This window comes from Chinchilla lanigera, unplaced genomic scaffold (assembly GCF_000276665.1).
Source record: "Chinchilla lanigera isolate Chin_1 unplaced genomic scaffold, ChiLan1.0 scaffold00035, whole genome shotgun sequence".
Lineage (NCBI taxonomy): Eukaryota > Metazoa > Chordata > Mammalia > Rodentia > Chinchillidae > Chinchilla > Chinchilla lanigera.
The window spans coordinates 16,063,717-16,088,067 of NW_004955436.1; the positions used below are offsets into that span (position 1 = coordinate 16,063,717).

The 24,351-nt window shown below is 40.5% G+C and overlaps 1 protein-coding gene across 4 annotated transcripts in view; it reads right to left on the minus strand.

Annotated features, from left to right (window-relative positions):
• Positions 1 to 24,351, minus strand: part of Utrn (utrophin) — a 506,964-nt gene that overhangs the window by 333,301 nt on the left and 149,312 nt on the right. For all 4 annotated transcript variants that reach the window (XM_005389232.2, XM_005389234.2, XM_005389233.2 and 1 more), the window contains 9 exons: positions 22,493 to 22,600; positions 22,044 to 22,223; positions 20,989 to 21,158; positions 16,965 to 17,088; positions 15,169 to 15,256; positions 8,784 to 9,025; positions 8,461 to 8,641; positions 6,320 to 6,465; positions 5,513 to 5,725 (listed from right to left, as the gene is read on the minus strand). In XM_005389232.2, the coding sequence (XP_005389289.1) occupies positions 5,513 to 5,725; positions 6,320 to 6,465; positions 8,461 to 8,641; positions 8,784 to 9,025; positions 15,169 to 15,256; positions 16,965 to 17,088; positions 20,989 to 21,158; positions 22,044 to 22,223; positions 22,493 to 22,600 (1,452 nt within the window). The remainder of the gene's footprint in view (positions 1 to 5,512; positions 5,726 to 6,319; positions 6,466 to 8,460; positions 8,642 to 8,783; positions 9,026 to 15,168; positions 15,257 to 16,964; positions 17,089 to 20,988; positions 21,159 to 22,043; positions 22,224 to 22,492; positions 22,601 to 24,351) is intronic.

Genomic DNA, 24,351 nt, shown 5'->3' on the forward strand with positions numbered 1-24,351 from the left:
TAACACATGCAGCCTTAACTAATGTCACTGCAGATGACAAGCTTTATGGCACCCACCATCTCCTTCCTTTCTTCCTTCTCTCCAGCCTCTCAGATTCACACAGATTCACACAATTCATCTACACCTGTTCCTTCTCCAGCTCTTATATTTTGACAAGGGAAGAAAGGGAAAAGACCGCAGCAGACAGGGACCGCCATATGCAACTGGTCATCCCAGCAGTGACAAAAGCAACAGATGGGAATCTGAAAAGCCGCTGTTTCATGTAAAAATTGTGCACAGGAATCTGACCTCGCTGAGTTCTAAGAAAGGCTCTGTGAATCCTGAAAGGGAAGCCTAGGTCACCAGGCTCAGTGCTCGACAAGCCACTAGCTTTGTGAAACTAACTTTTGTTTCCTGAGTCAAAGTAGCTCACGTGAGAAACGTGAAACATGATACCCTTGCTCAGTTGTTCTGGAAAACTGAGATAAGTTTGGACAGAGATGGTCACAGAGAAGCATGTGATAAACAGAAGACACAAAACTAACTGCTTTATTACTACCAAGATGAACCTCATAAGAAGATTTATCGCTTCTAAGTTTTAGAGTCCATGCCCCATTAGAGACGCCATAGGAACGAGCAGACAGAATTGTGTTTGCATAAGATCAGTTTGATTTTTTAAACTGCTCTCAATATGAGTGCTTGTTCTATCTTTAACTGTTCAAGGGAAATTATTTGAAAGTAACCATTTGAAAGAGCTAACTATTTGAAAGAGCTGCTGTTTCACCTCAAACACAGCTCACCAGATGGAAGTCAGGTCCAAACTGAAGCAATGCCTGCAGCAGCAGATCCACTGGGCACTCCCACCCCGCGGCCGTACCACAGAGCTGCGGCAAGGTCACCAACGTGAGACCAGCCACCACCTGTGTGCAGGAAGTCACAGGAGATGGGGATCTGCTGCACCCTCCCCTCTGCCCACAGCATCTCCTCTTTCCCTGCAAGGAAAACAGTGTCCCAATCCACCTGTGGCAGACAGTTCTTCCGCTTTTGGAAAATATCCAAAGCCAGCTCATCAAAGTCAATTCTCCAGGAAGGGGGTGAAGAAAAACAATACGAAGAAGCTCAGAAGAAAAAGAAACCACATTTCTCTATCCGTTTCAAAAGCACTCAGCTGTGCACTTATGTCTTTCACCTATGATAATAAGTATTTAATTTTTCTTTACCTCCATCCATTTACAGAACAAATGCATGAATACATAGACACGCAAACATACACACACGCACATACAGACACACAGAGGTACTTCGTTTGGGCATCTCATTTCTTGTACGGCAAAACAAAAACAATAAAACTTAGTTCTAAATTTCTAAAATAAATACCTGTGAAATTTAAAATATAAATACTACTCTAGGATAGCCATGTCTTGTTCCTGTTTCTACTCAGAAATATTTAAGTAAAGATTCAAAGTACCACTAGTGTGGTATTTTGGGAAATCAAAATAGCAAATATTCTACTGTGGAATGATCAAAATTCTACATTGCCCATCCCTGATCAAAAGCAGTGATTCATACGCATCCCAGCAGCATACCCTGTTTCTGGATTACAGAAAAGGAATGTTAGGCAATCAATCCATCCCTGTAGCCTCACCTCAGCCTCTCCTGAGCTGGGGCCGGCAGAGATTTCAAGCACAGTAACTCATGGTAACTCAGGACAGTAAGGTTCCAAGGCACACAGCAGCCTGGAAACCTGATTACAGCTAAATTCTTGGCATTTTATCTTGCTCCTCCCCCAGGTGTTGCAATGTCCATAGCTTATTAAGCTGCCAATTTCTGCCACAAGACAGACACAAAGAATGGTGAAATCAGAATCAAAATAGCAATCTAAAGTAGGATTCCTATTTTGTTTGGTTGTACAGTACTCGTGTGCCTCAAAAAAATGACCTTGAAAAAATGTTCTGTCACACAGTAGGAAGGACAAGGAATGGTACTGCCACTCCACTGATTTACCTAAAACTCACCCTGTTCTGAAATCTAAGACACAGAGGACACCGGCATTATTCCCTATAGTAAAGTTAATTATATCAGGTGTACGTCACCTAGAAAGAAGTTAATGCATTAAATACCTGGTTCAGACTGCATTTGACTCACAGGAAGGGTTTACCACGGCACCTTCTAACCTGAGATGCTTCCCAAAATAATTCCAAACCCTGGCTCTTCCAGGCAGAGAGCCACTGCCCGTCCCTTCCCACATTCTGGTCAGCGCATGTCCATTTTGGGGTGTGCCTTTGCCTGCCCAAAAACTGAGGACAGAGGCATGACCGCACAGGTGCCCTGAAGTTGAGGATAACCAGGAATGCAGTTTGTAGGGCCCCAGCGTCACCAAAGGTACAGGTAGGCACAAAGGCACCTACACAGCAATGACAGTCACAGCTGTGCCATCCACAGACCCTCGCTGTGCACCAGGCAAGCCTCCTACCCTCAGACAGCTCCCACCCTTGGGGAAAGATGCAAACCAGGAGGGTGTTAAGGACGCAAGTATAACCGCAAAGAGGGAGGGATTCTCTGGCTGTGGATATGGTGGTGAAAGGAGCTGAAGACAGCATGTAGACAAACCCACCTTGAAGAACCAGCAATACCAGGAGCACAGGAAATCCCAGCAAGTACATTATACAACATTTCCAGACAAAGGCAACAGTCCAGGACGGTCCTTTGTGACCCACCCTAGACTCCCCGCCTGACGCAGCCCCCAGGAGAGATGCAGACAGGACTTGGGCAAGGAAGGGGCAGGGCTGTGAGAAGAATGTGACAGTGGCTCTGTATGTCTCCAGTGAAGACAACCAGACTCCTGTTAGAAACCTGACTCTGGCCCCCATGTGGAAAGTGAATTCCAGAGGGAAGAGATGGGAAGTAGGAGTCTGAGTTACAGGGGAGAGAAACTGCCGGGGAGGAAGATTCCAGGGGAGCCTGCAGGGCCGGAAGAGGCTGGAGGTGGTGAAAACACAAGGCCAGAGGGAGCTCTGTGTGTGCCTTAGAGGTATGTTGATGATCTCCCAGCTTCATCGCACACTGCAGGGGGTCTTCAACAGGGGAGAGGAAACGAAGGGAAACACCACACAGCCCCCATCCCAAAACACTGCCACCGGGCATGAAGAACAGAAATCAGCCACTTCAGATTTCATCTTATCCCTGTCATTCATCAGAAAATCCTGTCAGCCAAATGAAGAATGAAAAAAGAATTCCCTGCTTCTCTTATTTTCAAATGTTTTGCTGCCTTGGCGGGGGTAGTGGATGATCTGTCAAAGCAGCAATTAACATGTTAGTTCAGGAACAGGAGTCCAGGTCACGAGTCTGCACAGCCTAGAAACAAAGGGAGAATTCCAGAACGCGCTTGAGCTTGACACTAACAGCACAGAGGCTCCCTGCCTCGACCTGGGCAGACGCAACGGCCACACAGACAAACGGAATGGAGCTAATAGCGCCAGCAATAACAGAAAGCTACTACTTGCACACAGATAGGGGCCTCTCACTAGTACTGCAGGGTTACTAACGGATAAATAAATAAGCAAACAAGCAAGAAGGTATTTTCAAGATTTAAATGAAAGGCACTGTTGTTCTGAATAGTGAAATTCACATTCCAAGCTCCGTAGTAAACTAGTTATTTACACAACCCTAAACAAACTTCAGTATCAGCTGGTCTATATGCTGGAAAAAAACAGCGATATTTGTGAACTTTTCTTTTTTACTTTGAATACATTAATCTGCAGCAAAGAGCCATTGTTAATATTAGCTGCTTCCAGGAAAGGAAATGACATGGTTACACTACAGTAACATTACATGTTACTGAGGACATACAGGAACTCTAAATGTTTGCTCCATGAATTTCTATGTCATTTGATTCCTTCACAATGAGTACTTTTCATGTATTACTTATATAAATAAAAATTCATTTAAAAAGAAACAAGTTTATTGGGTCCCAAAGAAACATCATTATAAATAGCACTGAATCTTGAGCTTACTGTGCCTCATGACTAGAAGACAAACAGAACTTAAATGACTGAAAAATTACCCACTGGACGTCGAAATAGGATAGCAGTGCTAACCTGCAAATGGAATTTACTACAACTGCCTGATAACTTTTACAGGGGGAGGATATTAAGTTTTTCCAAGTGAACTGTGAGTAGCACAGGAACAAACAACTCTTTCAAAGGAAATAAGAATGTTCTTTAGAGTTAATATGGCCAGGGGTGGGGGCACACACCTGTCATCCCAGCACTTAGGAGGCTGTGGTTAGGTGCACCACCACAAGCTGGAAGCCAGCCTGGGCTACAGAGTAAGTTCAAGACCACCCCGGACTATAATGAGACCCTGCCTCAAAAAACAAAAAGCTTAGCACCTTAGTAAGACCCTGTCTCAAAATAAAATGTAAAATGTAGCTTAGTGTGAAGGCCCTGGTTTTAATCTCCAATACCAGAGACAAACAAACATGTTCAAAGTCTCAGATGTCTGCTACTCGCTGGGCCTCTTCTGCCACTCCAGCAGAGTTACCAGGACAATCTAATTCTCTCATGTAACCACCAGCTCCCCGTGCTCAAACTCTATTTTGGTCATTTTTAAGCAATTTTCTCTTATCTTCAATATCCACCTCACCTTGACCACAAAGACTTCTCTGTAAGATAGAAAGAAATCTGTGTGCTCAACAGCACAGTAGAAGTATGTCTTTGATAAGTATAAGTCCCCACTTCAGTACAGTAAGTCCCTGACTTATGAACAATCTCGTTATGAACTTTCACCGATACAAACAGACCTCAGATTACAAACATTCATAGATACTAACAAATGGCGGAAGTAGCTCGTGTGTCCACCGGATGTTGTCATGGCTGTGCAGCTGTGCGCTCCTGTAGAGTGCAGTAGTGCTTAGTACTGCAGGGCGCAGTCAGAGCCCAGGATGGCCGGGAGCCGGACAGAAAGCAGTGGTGATGAGGAGGGGACTGCTAGGATGCGCAAGGCAATAACCATGGAAACAGGAGCAAAAATAACCGAGACTTGCCAAAGGCAAAAAGATGGTAGATGTCATTCATCCTTATACCATGAATTGTTCAACCATTGGCAAAACTCTAAAGAACAAGGACAAGATCATGGAACCTGTGAAGTCCGCTGCCAGTGGAGTCAACAGCAGTAGCCAAAACGCATGGTGCAGTGATAGAGGAGATGGAGAAATCTCTCTGAGTGTGGATGCAAGATCAGCATCAGCGTCAAATCCTGCTCAGCTTAATGCTTCTTCAAGAAAAAATTAAAAGCCTGTTTGAAAACTTGAAGAAAAATAACAGGGTGACTGGGTCTATCTTTTACCCAAGATGCACTTTGTCGAACTTATGACTCTTCTCCCAGGATGGAACTCATTTGTAAGTCAGGCACTTACTGCGCATAGTACGTGTAGGACTAAAAAGATTACTCAAGCACTAGACACCTCAGTCTTCCGCGACAGTCACCCTTTGCCCTGTAGTAAATGCAAACTCCTGAGGGTGTCTGAATTTACCTCAAAAGCTCTCAGTTTGGAGGCAGTTTCTTCAAGCAAATGTACATCTTCAGAAACCGCGGCCTTTAGTTTGTTCCACTTTTCCTGGGCATCACTGAATTCTTGCTTGTACGTGATTTCTACATCTGGAAGCACACTTCTCTCCAAAGCCTTTGTTTCTTCTGCAAGCTTATATAATGCAGGTTTTTGTTTCTCAAGAATTTCGCCAAGGGCCTGGAAAAAATTCAGAAAGATGAAAAACCCACATAGCAATGCATCTATGCAGATGTCATAACATGGGCTGCATACACTGCCCTAAAAAAGCAATTTATCAAAAAATAATTGCAGATAATTATCAAAAAAAATTAGCTTCCCTTCATGAGATTAGTATAGGGAACACAATATTCTCTACACTAAAAACCTTGAGAATTGCACACCCACTGTGGTCATGGACAGGGCCTTACAGCTGCTCAACTAGATATCAAGGGAAGTATTCTTATTCAACACTGACTTTTTAAATAGAAGTATCAATTGAACTAATATTCCTTACCTGATAAAAGATATTTCAGCAGATGGTGGAAATGTTGAGAAGGTTAGGCTAACGATAATACAATGAGAAAATACAGTTTCCTTCTGTTGATATTTCATAACCATCCTTCCTATTATCTAAGGTCCTACATTACAGCCACTAAGCCTTCAAGTGACATGAAATTCTTAGGCCAATTTTGACCGAGAGTAACCAATTTTTTTAAATCACTAAAAAGATTAGTTTTGAAATGTGTGATAAGAAATATCAGAAATGTGCCAGTGATCTGAGGCACACGGTACCTTCCTTCCTTGTAGCGCCTTCTCCACCTCTGCGGGGTCACTGAGGACACGCAGCGACGTCTGGGCCTTCCGCTCTGTGTCACTGAGGGCACCTTGCAGCATTTTCAGTGTTTCCAAATAGTCGCGTCCAGGTTGGCTCTTCCGTTCTGTTTATTTAAAAACACCTACTTTTAGGTAAACAGATGCACCTTGAGACCATACTTGTAAGTGAAGTACATGGGACGTACACACAGTTTCTCTTGTGTGAGAAGCCAAACCAGTAAATAAGGATCAAAATGGAAGACAGACAGTGTGAAACATGAAGTAAATGTTCAAATGGAAGGGAAACAAGTGGGGTGGGTGGAAGGGAAGAAGGGAAAAGGAAACAAAAAAAATAGAAGGGAAAAATGGAAAGAAAGTTTTTGTAAATAAGACGGGGAAGAAGGGTTGAAGGGAGGGGAGAGGACTGGGGAAAAAAAGAATCAAGATATATCATGTACAGGTACAAGTGTCCTCTGATGAATGTGATCATTATATACATCCAAAGTGGATCAATAAAATTAACTTTATAAAATAAGAAATAAAAACACTCGAGAAAATAATGCCAAGAATCTAAGTACTACATTATTACACACATCATTAATCTTCACTCTATAGGAAGTGAATTCCAATACACAGTTAGACCTCATGGCTAAAATTAAAATAGGTGTCCGTTAGTTAATGAAATAGGTCATCCTGCTGGCATTTTAAGAGGCAGATGGTGACTTCATTCCTGCAGATGTTGATGTTTGAAATATTAAGTAACTCACTATCATTTTTCTTCATTTCATCATGATGAAATGTCTCCCTCAAGCTGGAATGACAATGTTCCTTTTGTCTCACATAAGCTCCTCTTCCCCAATTGCTACACAAAGCATAAAGAAAAACAAAGATCCTCCCCCAGTCATTCAGCTCGGGCATGAGGACAAAGCCATGCTGCTGAGTGGTGGCACACAGCGTCCGAGGAGCAGCAATGGCAACAGCCAGCTGGCCTGGCAGCCACTGCCAACTCTAAAGTAAAAGTCCCACACAAGCTATGTTGGGCGGGAAGGAAGTGAGCGCATTTAAAGCACAAAGACGCAACTGGCTCGCAAGCACAGTTCAACTGCCTTCTGTTTGTTCTCAAAATGAAAGCAGAGTTTGCACCAGTAAGCTAACAAAGGGGTCCTCTCAAACATTTATTCTACACTCTAGGTTAACTATTTCAATGAACAAAGACACAAATGCCTGTCCAGAAGAAAGGCAGTAAGACCCACTTGCCTAACATGCATACACGCAGACTGCTAGCCTCCTACACAATCTACAACAGCCACAAGAAGACGGAGGTTACACGCATGGCTTGTGAATTCTGCACTCCTAGATAAAACAACACAACACAAGCCCAAACCTAAGGAGAGGGGAAAAGAGTAACGTCTGAGGGATGATTTCTGAAACCTTTGCCAGTGAACTTTCCAAAACCAGGTTTATTCCAAAAAGAACACATTAAAGTTCTGCAGATTCTGGAAAAGGAATATGATTTCTTTTAAAAGAGAGCTGGTATTGCTGAAACTTTAACCATTTTGAGCAAACAGAAATTGGTGGTCAGATTTTAGCCTGTGAATGACCAAAGAAACAGTTCTGTTCCTCCTATAAAAATCTCTTGGGGCTGGGGATTTAGCTCAGCGGCAAAGCACCAGCCTGGCAAGCACAAGGTCGTGAGTTCGGTTCCTGGTACCGGAGAAAAACCAAGAAAAAAAAAATCTCTTTATGAGGTCTTTTACACCAGGGAGGTGTAACTCAGCAATAGAGTGCTTCTGCAGCATGCATGGAGCCCAGGGTTTAATCCTCAGCACCACAAAAAGCAAACAAAAATAAACACTCCTTAAAACATCATAATATTCTAATAATACAATTTTAGAGTACTGTAAAGCTGTTTGTATTTTCACAACCAAATATGAGAGTCCAGGAAACAGACCAAATGTACTTTAAGACTTTATCCACACAGGTACAGAGGAAAACAGAGTGAAGCCGGTGTAAAATCCAAGTACTGTGGGTATCAATTTGGGAGTAACTTTTAGATGAAGATGAACTGAGAGAGGAGCTACTGAAATCATTGGGCAAGAAAAACAAGGGAGAGGATTTACCCTTGGCCAGCTGCTGCTGGTGACCCTGTAAAGCCATTATCAGAGCCCGGAAGCGGACCATAAAGTTATCGAAGTCCAACTGGACAGACCCCGGGACAGAAGGCTCAGACTTGAGGGCAGAGCAGCTTAATCGCACCATCTCAATTTTGGGCTGGAGGTCAAGGAGGCTTGTCAGTTCCCTCTGTGGAAGAGAAAATATGGTCATGCCACTTGGTGCAGGTGGACCTCCCCGCAGAAGGTTCATCAGAACAGAACCGACTCAAGTGAGTGACCCAAGCGCACGCTCCTTCCAGATGGTGCTGCGCAAGCAGGCTGGCCCTTACCTGACAACAGTCCTCCAAACTTGGCAAGGAACGCTGGGGAGACTGAGAAAAGGGTGCGTGTTGTACCCACTCCTCCTTTGTCGCTAAAATCTTCTCAAGCTCATCAAGTTGCTTAAAATAAGCACTTATATCTTCCTGAAGCTTCATCTTTCTTGTCAGATCTTCCAGATGCTGAGATATATTCTTCCACTCAGATAAAATCTTCTCCAGGACACGTTTTATTTCATCAGCTGAAAGACCTTCTACACAGAAAAAATGAGCAGACCCTTCATTTAGTATTACAAACCTCATTTGGAATCGATTCTTAATATTCTAACATATTCAAAATAACGAGCCAGTGTCACATGTCATGATCATTCTCTTGGGCCGGGGATATAGCTCAGCGGCACAAGCTCCTGCCTGGCAAGCGCAACATACTGAGTTTGATTCCCAGTACCAAAAAAAAAAGTATAATAATATGATGGTTCTCTTAAGCCCCTTTTTCCAGAGCAACAAAAATAATGAGGCATCTGGAAATATTTAGTTCTTTTTTAACTCCTTGCTCTAGAAGTAAGGAGGGTGCCTTCAAAGATCAGCCCAAGAGTAGCATGGCTATCTCCACAGGCATGTTGGTAAAGGGTCAGACACGGTATCATCCATAGGAAGGGAGTGTCCACACTTAGAGTGGGCAGCTCCCCGTGCTGTCACCTTACACTCTGAGCCAGGAGAGTAAACTCCACTGCCTGAATTTGCCTGCGGTTCTGACGCCAGCAGTTGGACCCTCTGTCATAAGAAATTCAAAGACAGCTGGCTAGTCAAGCTACAAGGCAACTCAGGTAACTAAAACGCAACGTCAACTGAATTGCAAAATAAATGGCAAGAACTCCTTGTGCTGTCAAATGACTAGCTACATGCAGGAATGGTAAGCCAGCAGCTGGGTTCAAGAAGCATCAGCAAGCCCACTGGGCACACTGTACAGAGACAAGCAAACACCTAAAGGACCAGGGCAGTGTTTGGGGATGTAGCTCAGTGGTAGAGCACATGGCAGGCAAGGCCCAGGGTTTGATTCCCATCCTATCAAAAAATAAAAGTAGTGATAAGACCCAGCTAGTCCCCTTCTCATCTTCTCCAGAGTTAAAGACATCATATCTATGTTTATAGCAGCACAAGTCATAATAGCTAAGTCTTGCAAACAGCAGACAAAGAAAATGTGGTATTTACACACAATGGAGTATTACTCTGCTATAAAGAAGGATAAATCTGAGTTATACACAGAAAAAAAAATGCACCTTGAGACTCCAATGTTATGTGAAATACACCAGACCCACAAGCTAAAATTTTGCATGACTTCTCTTATATGAGAAACCCAAGTTATAAATAAATAGCAAACTAAAAGACAATAAGAAGTAGAAAGATAGATTTTTCTCAAATGGAAAGAGATTCAAGAGGTAAAAGAAGGAGGAGGGAAGGGAGGGAACAGGAATGTAAAAGGAATTAAGGTGTGTTGTGTGCATGTACGAAATCCCCACAAGCAAGGTAAAATTGCATTTTGCAAACGTGTACTAATAAAGATAAAAAAGATAGCTACTTTAGGAACACATTAAAAACATTATTTTTACTATACTGATTTTGTCATTTATAGTTGATAATCTTAATAATATGTCATATTTTGAAAGGTAACAATGTTCCTAGTTATACGTAATAAAGTTATACATAGTAATACATAGTATACATAGTAATAATACACATGTCTTAAAGTATAACACATGTCATAATAATACATGTGTCATAAAGTATACATAGTAATAATATATATGCCTTTTCACAGTCTTTCACTGCGAATAAAATACCATCAAAACTATGAAAAAATAAGGGAACCTGGCAATGCAGTCTTTCTATTCACAGCACAAATGGAAAGGATGGGCTTAACACTTTCACTACTTCAACAAGAGGACAATAAAACAATCCTGCTTTGTAAACATATGTAATCAAAGCCTGGAGTAGGAAAACTCAAGACTCAAAAGAAGAACCATGAAAAAGGAGCAACTATTTTGAAGATAGCAATATGCAATATAATAGCCATTGTCAGTTTCCTATCATCTTGTTTGGAAATTCTGTACCTTTTTTTTTTATTCTCTTTAAAAAAAAAATTTTTAAACCAAGAAAACAAAAACAAACACGAAAGGTCACTTCTGATACACACACAGACAATGCAACTTCAAACTTTCTATAGCACCTTGTATCCCCTGAAAATTAGAAATGACATGATTTGAACACATCACTCCTGTCAGCTGCTGAAGCTCACTGTCTATTGTCACACAGGTAATAGACTATCAGACCCATGCAAACCAAAAAAAAAAAAAAAAACACACCTCGTTCCATGTTCTGTTACTGCTGTTAGCAAGGTCAATGAACAAAACAAATCACCATTTTCTTGACCAACTATCTGAACAATGGAGGTACAGGCTATGCTTTTGCCCGGTCATTTCTATTCTAGATAGATGTAAGGAGTATAATATCAGCCACTGCGTTTTTTATGTCAGGGAAATTTACGCTGAACAAGGAAAAAAATTAAACTGGTAAGTAAACTTCCTGAGGTGGGAAATGATTACCAGTCCTCTAGAACACTGGTAGGAGGTATTCACTTCAGGTACTAGGGCAACTGAAATTTCTTCAGTTATTTATTCACAAGCAATGTTTCATGATCCATTTCTTCGGCCTCTTCAAACCACTTCTAAAAACTGAAACATCTCCTGGTCTAAACTGGAAATATTGCTGGCTGCAAAGATGCCACATAATGATGAAATCACAATTTGCATCTTAAAAAAAGAAAACTGCACTTTGTCATTAAAAATCATTGTTTTGCTCCCGGAGATCAAGAGTTATAAATTTTCTATTTCTATGGAATATCCAACTCATGGAAAGTGACTAGTCAAAAGCCAAAATTAGTAATATTTACTAAAAGTACCTTTTTACAAATTATCTAAAAGGGAAAAAATATATTTCCACTATTTACTGTCATTTGACTTCAATACACTTTTCAATCTGTATTACAACAAAGGAAAACGTTCACAAAATATAGGACCACTGTGACAGTTAACCTCCACTTCACTGGCTTGGGAGCTGCCTAGGAAATTAGCAAGGCACAGTTCTGGGCATGTCTGGGTGGGTCACAGAGGGGTGACCTTAGGGTCTATATCTGGCCCCTGCTCCCATTCCCCCATTCTGCTTCCAGGCCACCATGAACTGAGCAACTTTGTTCCACTGTACCTTTCCACTCTGATGTATCTGCCTTGGAGCCAGGTACTATGGACTGTACCCTCTGAAACAGGGAGCTTAATTACACCTGTCCTTCTTTAAACTGTGGGTGTCAGGTTTTTGGTCCCAGTGATAAGAAAGCTGGCCAATAAAATCATGATCAGTTTTGATAATTTTATATACTTAGCCAGCCACAGTGGGTATCAATTCAAAAACACCACTTAATGTAAGTCCATATTATTTTAGTTGACAATCTCCAGGAACAAGATAAGCTAAACCATGAAAACTGGGTGTATCCACCCAGAAGAAAAAATGAAATAAATAATTCCTTCTTAAAACATGCATGAGCTCTGCGAGTGATCCTAAATCTCAGTTAAATGCATCTGTCAGAAAAGTCAGGTTAAAGTTAGCAATGGGGAGCTTTTTGATGAAACTGATTTCAGGAAAACAGTGACATGATTATTTGAGTGTCTGCTTTACTAATGAATTTTATTTGATTTTGCAATGAAACAAAGTTATTTCTCTACATCCTTACTTAGGTGGAGGGTGGACATATTTAATTTTGTAAATAAATCTTCCAATGCATTAGTTATTCATGTTCTAAAATTTACTTTAAATTTCCTGGGATGGGGAGTGGACAGTCTCCCAACTACGCCTTCACCTCTGTTCAACATTGCTGGTGCCATAATAGCAACAGGACTAAGAGCACTACACACAGGTGGAAAAGTAACATGAGGACCTGGAAATTTGGATAAAGGAATAAAACAGTAAGAGTGCAAGGGGCAAGAAAAAAAATCACCTCTCTTCCCTCAGTAACAAAAGATAGATGCTCCTGCTGCCTAAAACTGAAAATATTAAACCCAAAACATAGAGATTCTTCTCAGATCAATGGCCCTATTTTCCAGCTTCTCTAAACATCTTTTTAAAAAATTTAATGTTTTAAAATAAATAGAATCATCATCTTCTAGTGAATACATTTTTAATTCTACTGAAATTAAGGGGAAAAAACCATGGTAATGCAACATATAAAATGTTTCATAAGAACACATGTCAGTGTTCTGACATGTTGTATTAGACCCTTGCAGATAGCAAGAATCTACCTTCCAGAGTTTTATATTTTAGGACCATCAATTCACAGTAAGGTTTTATTGAGCAAAAGCTAAGTTAGCCTATAAACTCTCTCAATTTCTAGACACAGAAGTAAGGACCTAAAGTGTCCCTTGACTTGTCCAAAAGCATAAAACTAGAATGAGAAGAATGCAAGTTCATCCACTCTTCAATTCCCTGCTATTCTCACTACAAATATCACCCATGGCCAACTTCTCACCAAGGTGATGCAGATCGTCACTAATTCTACCTGCCAAGTAGAAGTTCACAGGAATGGGGGTAAATACAGTGCTCAGAGTCAGGAAGTTACCCCATATTCACACCAGATCCTGAGTGCCAGGTACAATGCTGAGAAAGAATCTATGATGGAGCTCAACATAAATTCAATACCCAATTTATTATAATAATTGAAAGAATCAACATTTTAAGGGAAATTGTGGTACTGTTTTGTCTTTGAGTCTCAAGTAAATACCCCACCAAACTGGGGTGCCCACACTCAGGATAACTAAAACAACCCAACAGAGAAGATTTCAAAAGAACATAATGTTCTACTCATGTGTGCTCCTTTACAGAAAGAAACTAACCTTTACTAATAATACATGGAATGACACAAATGCATTTGTATAATTTCAAGATAAATGGACATATATGGAATATATGGATATATGCTACATTTTATGTCTGTGTGTTAAATACCCCAGATATACATAAAATAAACTTTCTGAAAGTCTAGAGGCAAAGATAACCTAAGGCTAAAAACAGTAAGAATAGTGATTTGCTACAGGAGTCTTGGCTGAATCAAAGAGACTTGAGAGAATTTTCCAGAGAGATGGAAACGTTTTGTATAGTGATTTGTCAGTGTGAATTACACAGGTTTATCTGTTTATTAAACACACAACTAGGCTTCCTATATTTAATATAAGTCAATTGTCCTAGGTCAGGAACGAGTAAAAGGATAATAAATCATTCAAGAATGACAGAATATCACTAATTAGCAAAGTGAATAGCTGGTACAAGGAGGTTCATTACATTATTCTACTTGCTTTGTATATAGTTACAATTTCCATAATAAAAAGTCACAAACTAAATATTGAAAACTATTGTTTTGGACACTTTTTTTTCAAACTAATATTTTTAGTTCTGCCCTGGTTACCTGTGGCACTGGTCAAGGAGAGTGGAAGAAGATACCCCTACCCCAAAGCATTCACCTCATGTTAGAATGAGGAATACAGTATACAACAAATGCCTTTCAAAGCAGGCAAAAAGAGCCAAGCATATGGCACAGGCCTGTAATCCCAGTATTCTAGGAGGCTGAGACAAGAGGATCACCAGTTGAGGCCCACCTGGGCAACTCAGCAAGACTTTGTACCAAAATAAATAATAAGAGGTGGGGAAGGACTTATGAGGTAGCTCCATGCAAAGGTCCGAAGTTCAGGCCTCAGTTTTCCCACCCTCCCAAAAAAAGCTAGACCAAAAAATGAACCAAAAATACTAATGTTGAAACTCCTCTGAGTCACAGCTGAAAAAAAAGTTCTTTCCCACAAATAGAAATTTCAAATACAAGTAACATTTACCAGATTTTATTATTTAAAAATCTCTAGACTAAAATAATATAATGCACTGGAAGTGACCAAATATGAAATAGTATTAATGAATTTACCTTTAAGTAACTTCATTTTCCAAATGTTACCAAAGTACAGTTCGCCTTCATTACCTACTTCCTGTGGGAAAAAATTCCCAATAGAAAACCCCAAAGATACACTTACAATCTTCTGCACCACTGGATTTTAACTGTTCTGCTGGGATTTCAGGGTTTCTGATTGTTTGACTCCCTTGAAAGCAAAAAAGACTTAGCTATTTTAATAACAGTGAAAGACTTTATTTTTAAAAGATTCTGGTGCCTTAAATAGTTTTGAAAACCAGTTTTATAGCAAAAGGAGGTTGGAAAGTTTACAGTAATTGCTGAATCTGCCCAACCACAAATACTACTCAAGCTCATCATTTACAAGAATCTAAAAAAAAAAAGTATCAAAGGTCTCACCTTTGCCCATTTGCTCCAAAAGGATTTGTCCAGTTTGGTTTAATTCATCCAGTCGGGAGTTTCTTTCTGTTTGTTCTTTTTCTAATTCCTGAAAATAAAGTCCCAGTATCAGAATGAAGTAGTCCTATTATTCTTCTCCATATAATGTTAGTGCTATTTTAAATGTTTATATTTAAAGCACCTCTTGAATTTCTATAGGTATTTCTGTAAAACTTTACCTAAGAGAATACTACAATAAAAAAGAGATGCCAGTCCAGGCTGCCCACCAGCACTTCAGGAATGAATAAGTTTGAAAAGGTAACTTCCAAAAAACAATGATGTGAACAACTATAAAGCTTTCATTTCTCTTACCCAAAAAAAAAAAAAAAAAGTTCACTATGAGTTCTTATGAAGACAAAAAATTAAAATTAGTGTTTTAAATTCACAAACATACCCTGAATATTCCATATCATAAAAATAATGATTTAAGTCAAGAGAACTGACTGTGTTATGACAGAGGTCACTGAAGGAAAACTAATCAGCAAGAAAAAGAGAGAAGTACTCTGAGCTTTAGTATTATTTGCTGATGTTCTTGTAAGCGTAAGAGTCTAATGCAAACATCAACCACAATCATATCACTTACAAGTTTTTAAGTAATGACAATAAGCTTCAGACCCAAGCTACAGCACTTTGTTCTCTGTGCACGAGGAGTGGCTCCACATTTTAATATGATCATTGCTCAATAATTGGGGGGATTGGTTCCTGAGCCCCCTCTGGATAGGAAACTCTAAGGCTGCTCAAGTCCCTTATGTAAATGGTGTACTATGTGCATTTAGCCTATACGCTTTAAAACATCTCTAGCCACACATAACAGCACATACTTATAATCCTGGCACTCAGCAGGTTGAGGCAGGAGAATCACACTGAAAGCCAACCTGCATCACACAGTAAGTTCAAGGCCAGCCTGGACTACACAGTGAGACCTCATCTAAAAAACAACAACAAAAACCCAGTTTACATTACTTAGGATACCTAATAGAACATAAAGGCCAGATAAATAATCACTATCCTGTATATATTTTAAAGAAAAGTGACGAGGAAAAGATGTGCAGTACAGACACAACCGTCCTAGGTCTCACTCCAGGAACCAGATGCCAAGTGGACAAAGTGTTCACAGCAGGTGCTGGGGGCTGGCAGAGACTCCAGCCATTCACACCTACAGGACACCTCACTCTCACGGCTTTAGCACAGGGTTCTACACAGAGCAAATGTGAAACTTTCTGGAAATTTTGTGACACTTTCTGGAAAAATATTTCCCAACAATTTTGATCCACAGTTGGTTGAATCTACAGATATACCCCAGAGATCCAAAGCACTGACTGTATTTATTTTTTAAAACTGTGTTTCTTCTGTAAAGAGAATAGAGTCATGAAATTTTGAGATGTGAAAAAATTTGTTGTATTCAAAAGGCAAAAGAACTTAGGAAAAACACAAAGTCCAGAGTTCTTAGACGCTAAATGGAAGGGAGCTGCACACAATGGAGAAAATGGTAATGGCTAGTGGATCACGTTGGAAGTGTGGCCCACTGCATACCTTCACAGTTAGTGAGGAAAAAGGAAAAATGATCCTCTGCCTTTCGGGGACTAATGGGAGGTAGGGGACAGGGATTTAGATTTTATTGCCACATTCTAAAATCTATCTGATGCCCCCCCCCCCTTTTACCCCAGGAAGCTCATAGCTCCCAGCACATCTTTAGGACAACAGCAAACCTAGCCTGATAATTTTATCCGCTAGAGTACTTTTGTTTCATGTTTTACCTTCAGCTTCTTTTTCATTTCTGAAGTCTCCTGCGTCTTCTTAAACTCTTTTATCTCTGTGGCCTGCATGGCAGTCTTGGATTTCAAAATCCAGTTCAGCAGCTCCGCACTTACAGCATCAAACCTGATTTAAGATTCACACATTATCATCCACCACTTATTTTCTCCTGATGTTTTATTCCGCTCAAGAAATAACAACCCAGACATCCAATAGATACGGGTTTTGAAACAGTGCCCCCGAAACACGGCAGCCATACAAAATAAAATCGTATGTTTATAGTGAAGAGCGTGAAAAGAGTAATTATTATAGTGTTAACACATTCATTAAATAATTACATAAAAATTTCACTGGAATTTTTATAAGCTCTTGTAGATAACAAAAACTGGGTTTGGATTTGGTTAGAAGATTAACAGAAAAGAGTTAGATGATTAACAGAAAAGTGCAGTGCCTTCTTCTGTTCAGTATGTAATTATGGAGCCTTAGTAAACGCCAGGCACAGTCACAGGTAGTAAGCGCAGGACGGCTGATGGTCAGGAGAATCAGACACAAATCTCAGCCCTCATGAAGCTCCTGGTCACTAGGAAGCACGGAAAGGTGCTAGGTGCCAATTCCTGGGGTGCACAGGAATGGCTCCTACTCCAGCTGTGGAAGGAAGGGGGATGGCTTCCTGGGGTAGAAGCTGGCTCTGCTTAGGAGTTTTCCTTGCAAAGGGAAGACAAAGAAAGGCAACATCACATTCTGCAAACTACAAAAATAGTTAGGTGTGTCAGGAATACACAGTACCTGCAGGGAAGAATAACTGACAATGTGGCCCAGAATCACAAGCTCCAGAGTACGTCAGAACTTAAAGCAGCAACATGGATTGTACCCTCAATTCTTTTGGGAAACTGCACTACATGTTTTTCTGGTGAATTATAACTAATTGTCCTCTCTCCCTGCTAAGTTTTCTTTGTAATATATCATAAAACAAAACTTCTGAGATGTCCTAAATTTAATCTAAAAGGCTGGAGGGTGGAGAGGGGACAAGTAAGAGAAGTTAATCAGTGAACAGCTACCAGCCGAAACCAACAAAGGACTGTTCCACATTCCTGGGCGTTTGTTGAAACCCTGACTTAATGTGGTGGCCAGATACCCCCTCATCTCAGGCATCGTCACCTGAGGTTCACATAAAACTTTCCAGACCACTAACCCCCATCAATCCAGAAGCACCAAGTAATTCTCCATAAGGATGTTCCTATCCCAAAACTTTTATGGCCTCCAACTGCCCTGCCCACCTAGCTATAGCCACTGAGGTTCAATGTTAACAATTTATGGTTTCCTTCCCCTCATTTTCATGGTTGTTAGGCCCAGCAGACATATTTTAAGCTTCTAGCTAGCCTCACTGCCAGAAGTTATCCCAGTACTTGGTCCTTTTCTGACCTGGGTCTTTCACAGCTCAACAAATTTCAGAGAACCCAGGCTCACAAGAGTTTTAATTTAGTACACACATGGGGTTTTGTGCTGCTCCAGGCAAAAAACCAGGAGTCACGGTGTCACAAACAATGCCCCTTCCTCCTGCATCTAAAAGCAGATTTCTATTTAATCACTCAGGGAGAGGAAGACCACCCAGAGACTAGCCATCTAACATAACCTTGGAGACTCAGTCAATCTCTGCCCTCCCAAAGAACAAAAGTGATACAATGATTTCAGGTCACAATAACAGATGTCCACACTTTAGAAAACGAATGTCCCATTATGCGATGGAACGAACATTGGGAAAAACTAGAGTGCCTCACTATGTTTAATGTATGTTTAGGGTACATTAGTTGAAAAAAAAAACAAAACAAAACAGCAGAATCAAGAGTCAAGAGATGACTAGAGGAAGTAAGCAGCCATGTTCTGGTAGGTATGGAGGCTCTTAGGGCGGGCAGGCCATTCTAAGGCACAGTAATGGCGGAGTCTACAGCCCAATGAAGATGTGAGGGTGTGGAAGCCACAGCACATAGGGAATGACTACAGTCTGGACTTTAGGACAAGGAAAACCAACACAGAACAGCTGTCTTCATGAACTGAAGGGGTACCATACTGAAAAGGGACTGTGCAAGTCTACACTGCACCAAAAAGTACTCCACACAAGAGGACTTAGAGGGGGCAGACTTTGGACATAGAAGTAACCTCTCCAATAATGAGACTTAGCCGCCTTCTCCCATACTGAACTGGATGTACTACTGCAGCCTGTTTGTTCAGGGATTAACTGAAGGAATGCCACATCCATCCAATCTTGGAGGTGACGACTGCGGCCCTCAGCACTCGTTGCTCACAACCCCGCCCACCTCTCGCCGATTCTTCCTAACTGTCCGAGTGTCCCAGAACACACACTACAGACAGAGAAAAGGAAGCAGATCATCTCCACCTCCCACACACCCCAGGCATAAACAAGGGACAGCATCCAGCCAGCAGCACCGGGGGAGGAGTTTGCTGAGAGGACAAGACTGAGGATGAAAGCTATCATACAGGAAGGGCAGGCACTCAGGGTGGAGGGATGCCAAAGCCCGTCTCCCATTCGAACTTCCTGGCCTCTGGTCGTGCTGTAATGTGAAACAAGAATGACTTCATCATGTAAGTCACTTTGAGCAAAGGACTTCATTTCCTGCAGCAGAAAGCTCCCTAAACGTACATTAAACATTCAGAATGAGGCACTCTAGTTTTTCCCAACGTTCCATCCTTCCAAATGCACAAAGTGGGCGCAGGAGGTATACACAGTCAAATATACCTGGAGCCAATAGGCACTCGGGAGAGACAAGATTCTGCCAAGATTAACTTCGTCTTCCTCCTGGGCAGCCTCAGCTCCCAAAGCGCAGGTTCTGCAGCTCGCCCCTCAAAGGCTCACTGCAAGAAGAGGCTCTCAGGAGGCAGAATTAGGCTCATTACCAAAGGAAAACAAATCATCTGGTAAAGTTGGAATTTTGTTTTGTCTAACAAAAGCTAAACTAGGAAAAGCATATCATTTTTATTGAGGCCCCAAATAACTTTCCATTTTCCCAAGGTCTGAGATACTACTGTAAAGGGGTAAAATAACGGCCAGCTCCAAAGACTGTTTGCAGGATTTGCTCTTACAGTACATGGAAGGTACAGTATCGGAGACACTGGGTAGTTTAATGGAAATCTGACATCAGCAAATGCTCAATATGTGCTAGCTCTGCCTCATCTTCTTACAAAGACCCTGAGTTCTTTTGAATCAGTAAGGCAGAAAGAGATATTTTAACTAAAGATGCACCTTTCAAGTCAAACATGGAGAATCTTAACAAGTGTTCCTAAAGAATTAACAAAGGAAATAAGAAATCATGAAAAAAGGAATGAAAGGGCAAAAGCGAGGAAAAAGACTAAAAAGAAATTATTATTTGCCTGAATATTTTTCTTTCTTTCTTTTTTTTTTTTGGTGCTGGAAATTGAACCCAAGGCTTCAAGAATGTTAACCAAGCACTCTGCCACTGAGCTACAGCCCCTTCTATTCTATTTTATTTTGAGAAGGAGTCTCACTAAGCTACCTAGGCTCACCTCAAACTCGCAATCCTCCTGTCTCAGCCTCCCAAATAACTTCAATTATTGCCCTGTGCCACTTCACTGAAGTGAAATTAAGTGTTTTTTAACAAGGAGAAGAGGTAGGAGACTTATGAAGAATAAGGAAGTTACTTAAAGCAAAATTGCCAGAGTTGTAAATTGTGAAAGAAAAAATAAATGAGGAGTTACAGGCAATCGCATTCTTTCAAGGTAAGTAGAAAAAGAAGAAAGAAGGATTCATCACAGAGTTGCACAAATTGAACACACCATTAAGAAAATCACCCAGGACATTCTGAAGCTTTGCTAGGGTAAAGCAGAATGTTCAAAAGAGGCAAAGGCAGAGAGTGGTTCAGTAGCTGAATTTCCATCATAATAATTATGTCTAAATTTGCATTTGATTAACAATTAGTACAAAGTAAGTGCCAACTATCAAATACATTATGTGCAATTTGGGGTTTGGAAAATTCCTCTCTCTGTTCTCACTTTTTTTTAGCTTCAGTGTCCACATGGATCTGTCTCTTCTTGGGGGGAGGAGGAGGAGGCAGCTCCTGCTTAGACTTTTTGGTAGTAACTTGTTCTCTGACACGAACGGTCTCCAAAAGATCCTTCTGAGGAATCTGAGACATCCCCAGCTTTGCCACAGCCTGAGTCACCTGAAATGAAAATCGTATCATTTTACTTTTGCAGAAAGGGCTTTATCAAGACCCAATTCACACATCACACTGTTCTCCCTTGGAAAATGTACCACTCATTAGCCCTTAATACATTCACAACATTGTGCAAGCATCTCTGCCTCCTAACTCCAGGACAGTTGTATCACCCAAAAGATAAACTTCACACCCATTAGCAGATAATTCCACTCCCTACTTCCCGGAGCCCTGGCAACTGCAACTCCACTTTCTAAAGAAGGATGTGTCTATTCTGGACACCTTGTATTAATGGAATCATGGCTTCTCTTACTTAGCATAATGTTTTCATGATTCATCCAGATTGACACACAGGCCAAGACTTCTTTCTCACCACACCAGTTCCCTTCAAGAAATGTATTTATCATTTATCACATACATTAATTTTTTCAAAAAACATATATAAAAAAGTAACATATGGAGTACAATGTATGGATAAACCACACTTTATGTAGCCATTTATCTTTTGATAGACATTTGGGTTGTTCTACTTTCTGACAGTTATGAATAATGCTGCTATAAACATTCATGTATAAACCAAAGTTGTATCTCAATTCACTAAAATATTTTTTTGAGATTAATACTGAAGATTTAAGTTTTTGACTGTATATTGCCTTCTTGGCTAAGTATTATTAATTACTACAGATTACACTATGGCTATAATTAGGATTTTTGTATCTATTCAAACTTACTTTAGAAATATGAGGATTTCCATACAAATCCCCATCAATTATTCATCAAATATAAGGAACCAACATGTAGTATACTTACTTATCTTGTATTTCACAAGAACCAATCTGAACATTGCAATTTTACTTCACTGTACAATACACCACCCACATCAAAGGGTACCTGGTTGGAGGAATCTTCCAGCCTCTGAACCAAAGAATCCCATCTCTGAGTCAGTTCCTCTGAGTCACTGATCATCTTCTTAGATGCCTTGGGGTTGTCAAGTAATTGCCCCACATCCTGGCCAATTTCACTCAGTTGATCCAAAGTTTGGCGTTTCATTTCCATGTCTTCCTTCAGAATCTAGTATTTTAGATATTCATTAGATGATTCTCTCTTAACAGGATTTCACCTTCCTATTCCCCCCATCGGGAAATATGAACATGCATATTTTATAACTCACTATGCTAAAACATACAGACTATAAAACAGTTTCAGATCAATGCACAGCAGTGGTCCAGTGTTCAAGAATGTGCCATAACCTATCTTCACTAAATTCTAGTCAGTATTAGTACAAAACACTAGGACATCATAGGCTTACATCACAGACGATGACAATTAATATCACTTACAGCCAGACGTCGAACGCTGACACTTAGTTCCTTCTGGTCTTTGAAATTGCTTGTCTGAACTTTATTCAAAGCCTCTTCCTTTTCAGTGAGCCAGGCTTTCAGCAAGCACTACAAATAATAACAAAAATTTAGAACTAAGTCTGGGACACCATTTAGTAATTCAGTATAATCAAGTTCTCAACCTGCTCATTTTCATTAGTTGCTCCACCTTTACCTGGGGATAAGGACTTCAAACACCCAAGTCAGAGGTGTGAATGACTCAGAAAATGTCTCTTTCTTTAGCCTCCTTAGACCTTCCTGATATTTTCCTCCCATACTGGGTAATTGCTCTGGTTTGGACATGATTTGAGTGTGTCAGAAGTGTATTTCCCATATGGCGAGGTGAAAAGAAGTGAGACCTTCAGGAGGTGGAGCCTCGGGACAGCACTGAGGTCACTGCCGCCCTCAGAAGGGACTAATATAGTTCTTGTGGGACCTCCGTTAGTTCCTGAGAGAAGAATGTTACACAAGAGCAAGACTGACCCCTCCCTGCTCTCTAGCTTCTGGTTTGCCATATGATCTCTCCCACCACAATGCCACGCATCTCAGTGTTACATAGGCAGAGGGGCTCACACCAGAGCCAGCACCATGCTATTTGGCATTCCAATCTCTGAAACTGTGAGCTAAATAAGCCTTTATGAATTATGCATCCTCAGATATTTTGTTATAGCAACATCAAATGGACTAATATAGTAACTAAACCTAGTTCTCTGGAGGAAGGATGGAAAACATCACATTTAATATCCAAATCTCCAAAATAGTCATAACGCTAGAGACAGTAAGAAGCTCAGAGAATGTTTGTCATAGCCCCCCGTTTTAGAGGGGAAGAAGAAGAAAAAAGTCAAGTTACACATGTATGAAGAGCTTAAAGCTAGTGGCTGAGCCAAACCAAGTGCCCTCATCCTCAAACCAGTAATCTCTCCACAACATCATGCAGGAAAACTACATCGGTGTTCAAAGATCACCAGCAACTATGATTAAAGGAGGAAGTCTGAGTCCAAATCTATCTGGAAAGTATTAAAATTCATTGGTCAAAAATGTGTGTTCTTTAAGTAGAAAACAACTAGCAATATTATGAAAAAGCAAGACGAGCAGGTAAAAAAACTACCAATACGGAAAAGCCCAGGCCTTGACAGATTCACTGAGGAATTCTGCAAGAAATTTAGAGATCTCATGCCAGTACTCCTCAAGCTCTTTCATGAAATTGAAAGGGAAGCAATACTCCCAAACTCATTCCTGAAAGCAAGCATTACCCTGATTCCAAAACTAGAGGAGGTCCCAAGCAAAAAAGAGAACTACAGGTCAATCTCCCTAATGAACACAGAAGCAAAAAATCTCAGTAAGATACTGGCAAATAGACTGCAGCAAATCATTAAGAAGATTACACATTATGACCAAGTAGGATTCATCCCAGTGATGCAGAGATGGTTCAACATATGCAAATCAATAAATGTAATATACTGTGTTAACAGGCTCAAGAACAAAAATCGTATGATCATCTCAATAGATGCAGAAAAAGATTCTCATAAAGTCCCACACCCAGTTGTGATTAAAAAAAAAAAAAAAAAAACCTTACAGGAAATTGGAATAGATGGTCTTTATCTCACTCCGATTAAAGCCATCTATGACAAACCAACAGCAAACATTCTACCAAATGGACAAAAGCTGAAAGCTTTCACTCTAAAATCAGGAATAAGACAAGGATGCCTACTATCACTAGTCCTGTTCAATAAAGTTCTGGAAACATTAGCCAGAGGAATTAGACAAAGAAATAAAAGGAATACAGATAGGGCAGAAAGACATTAAATCATCATTATTTG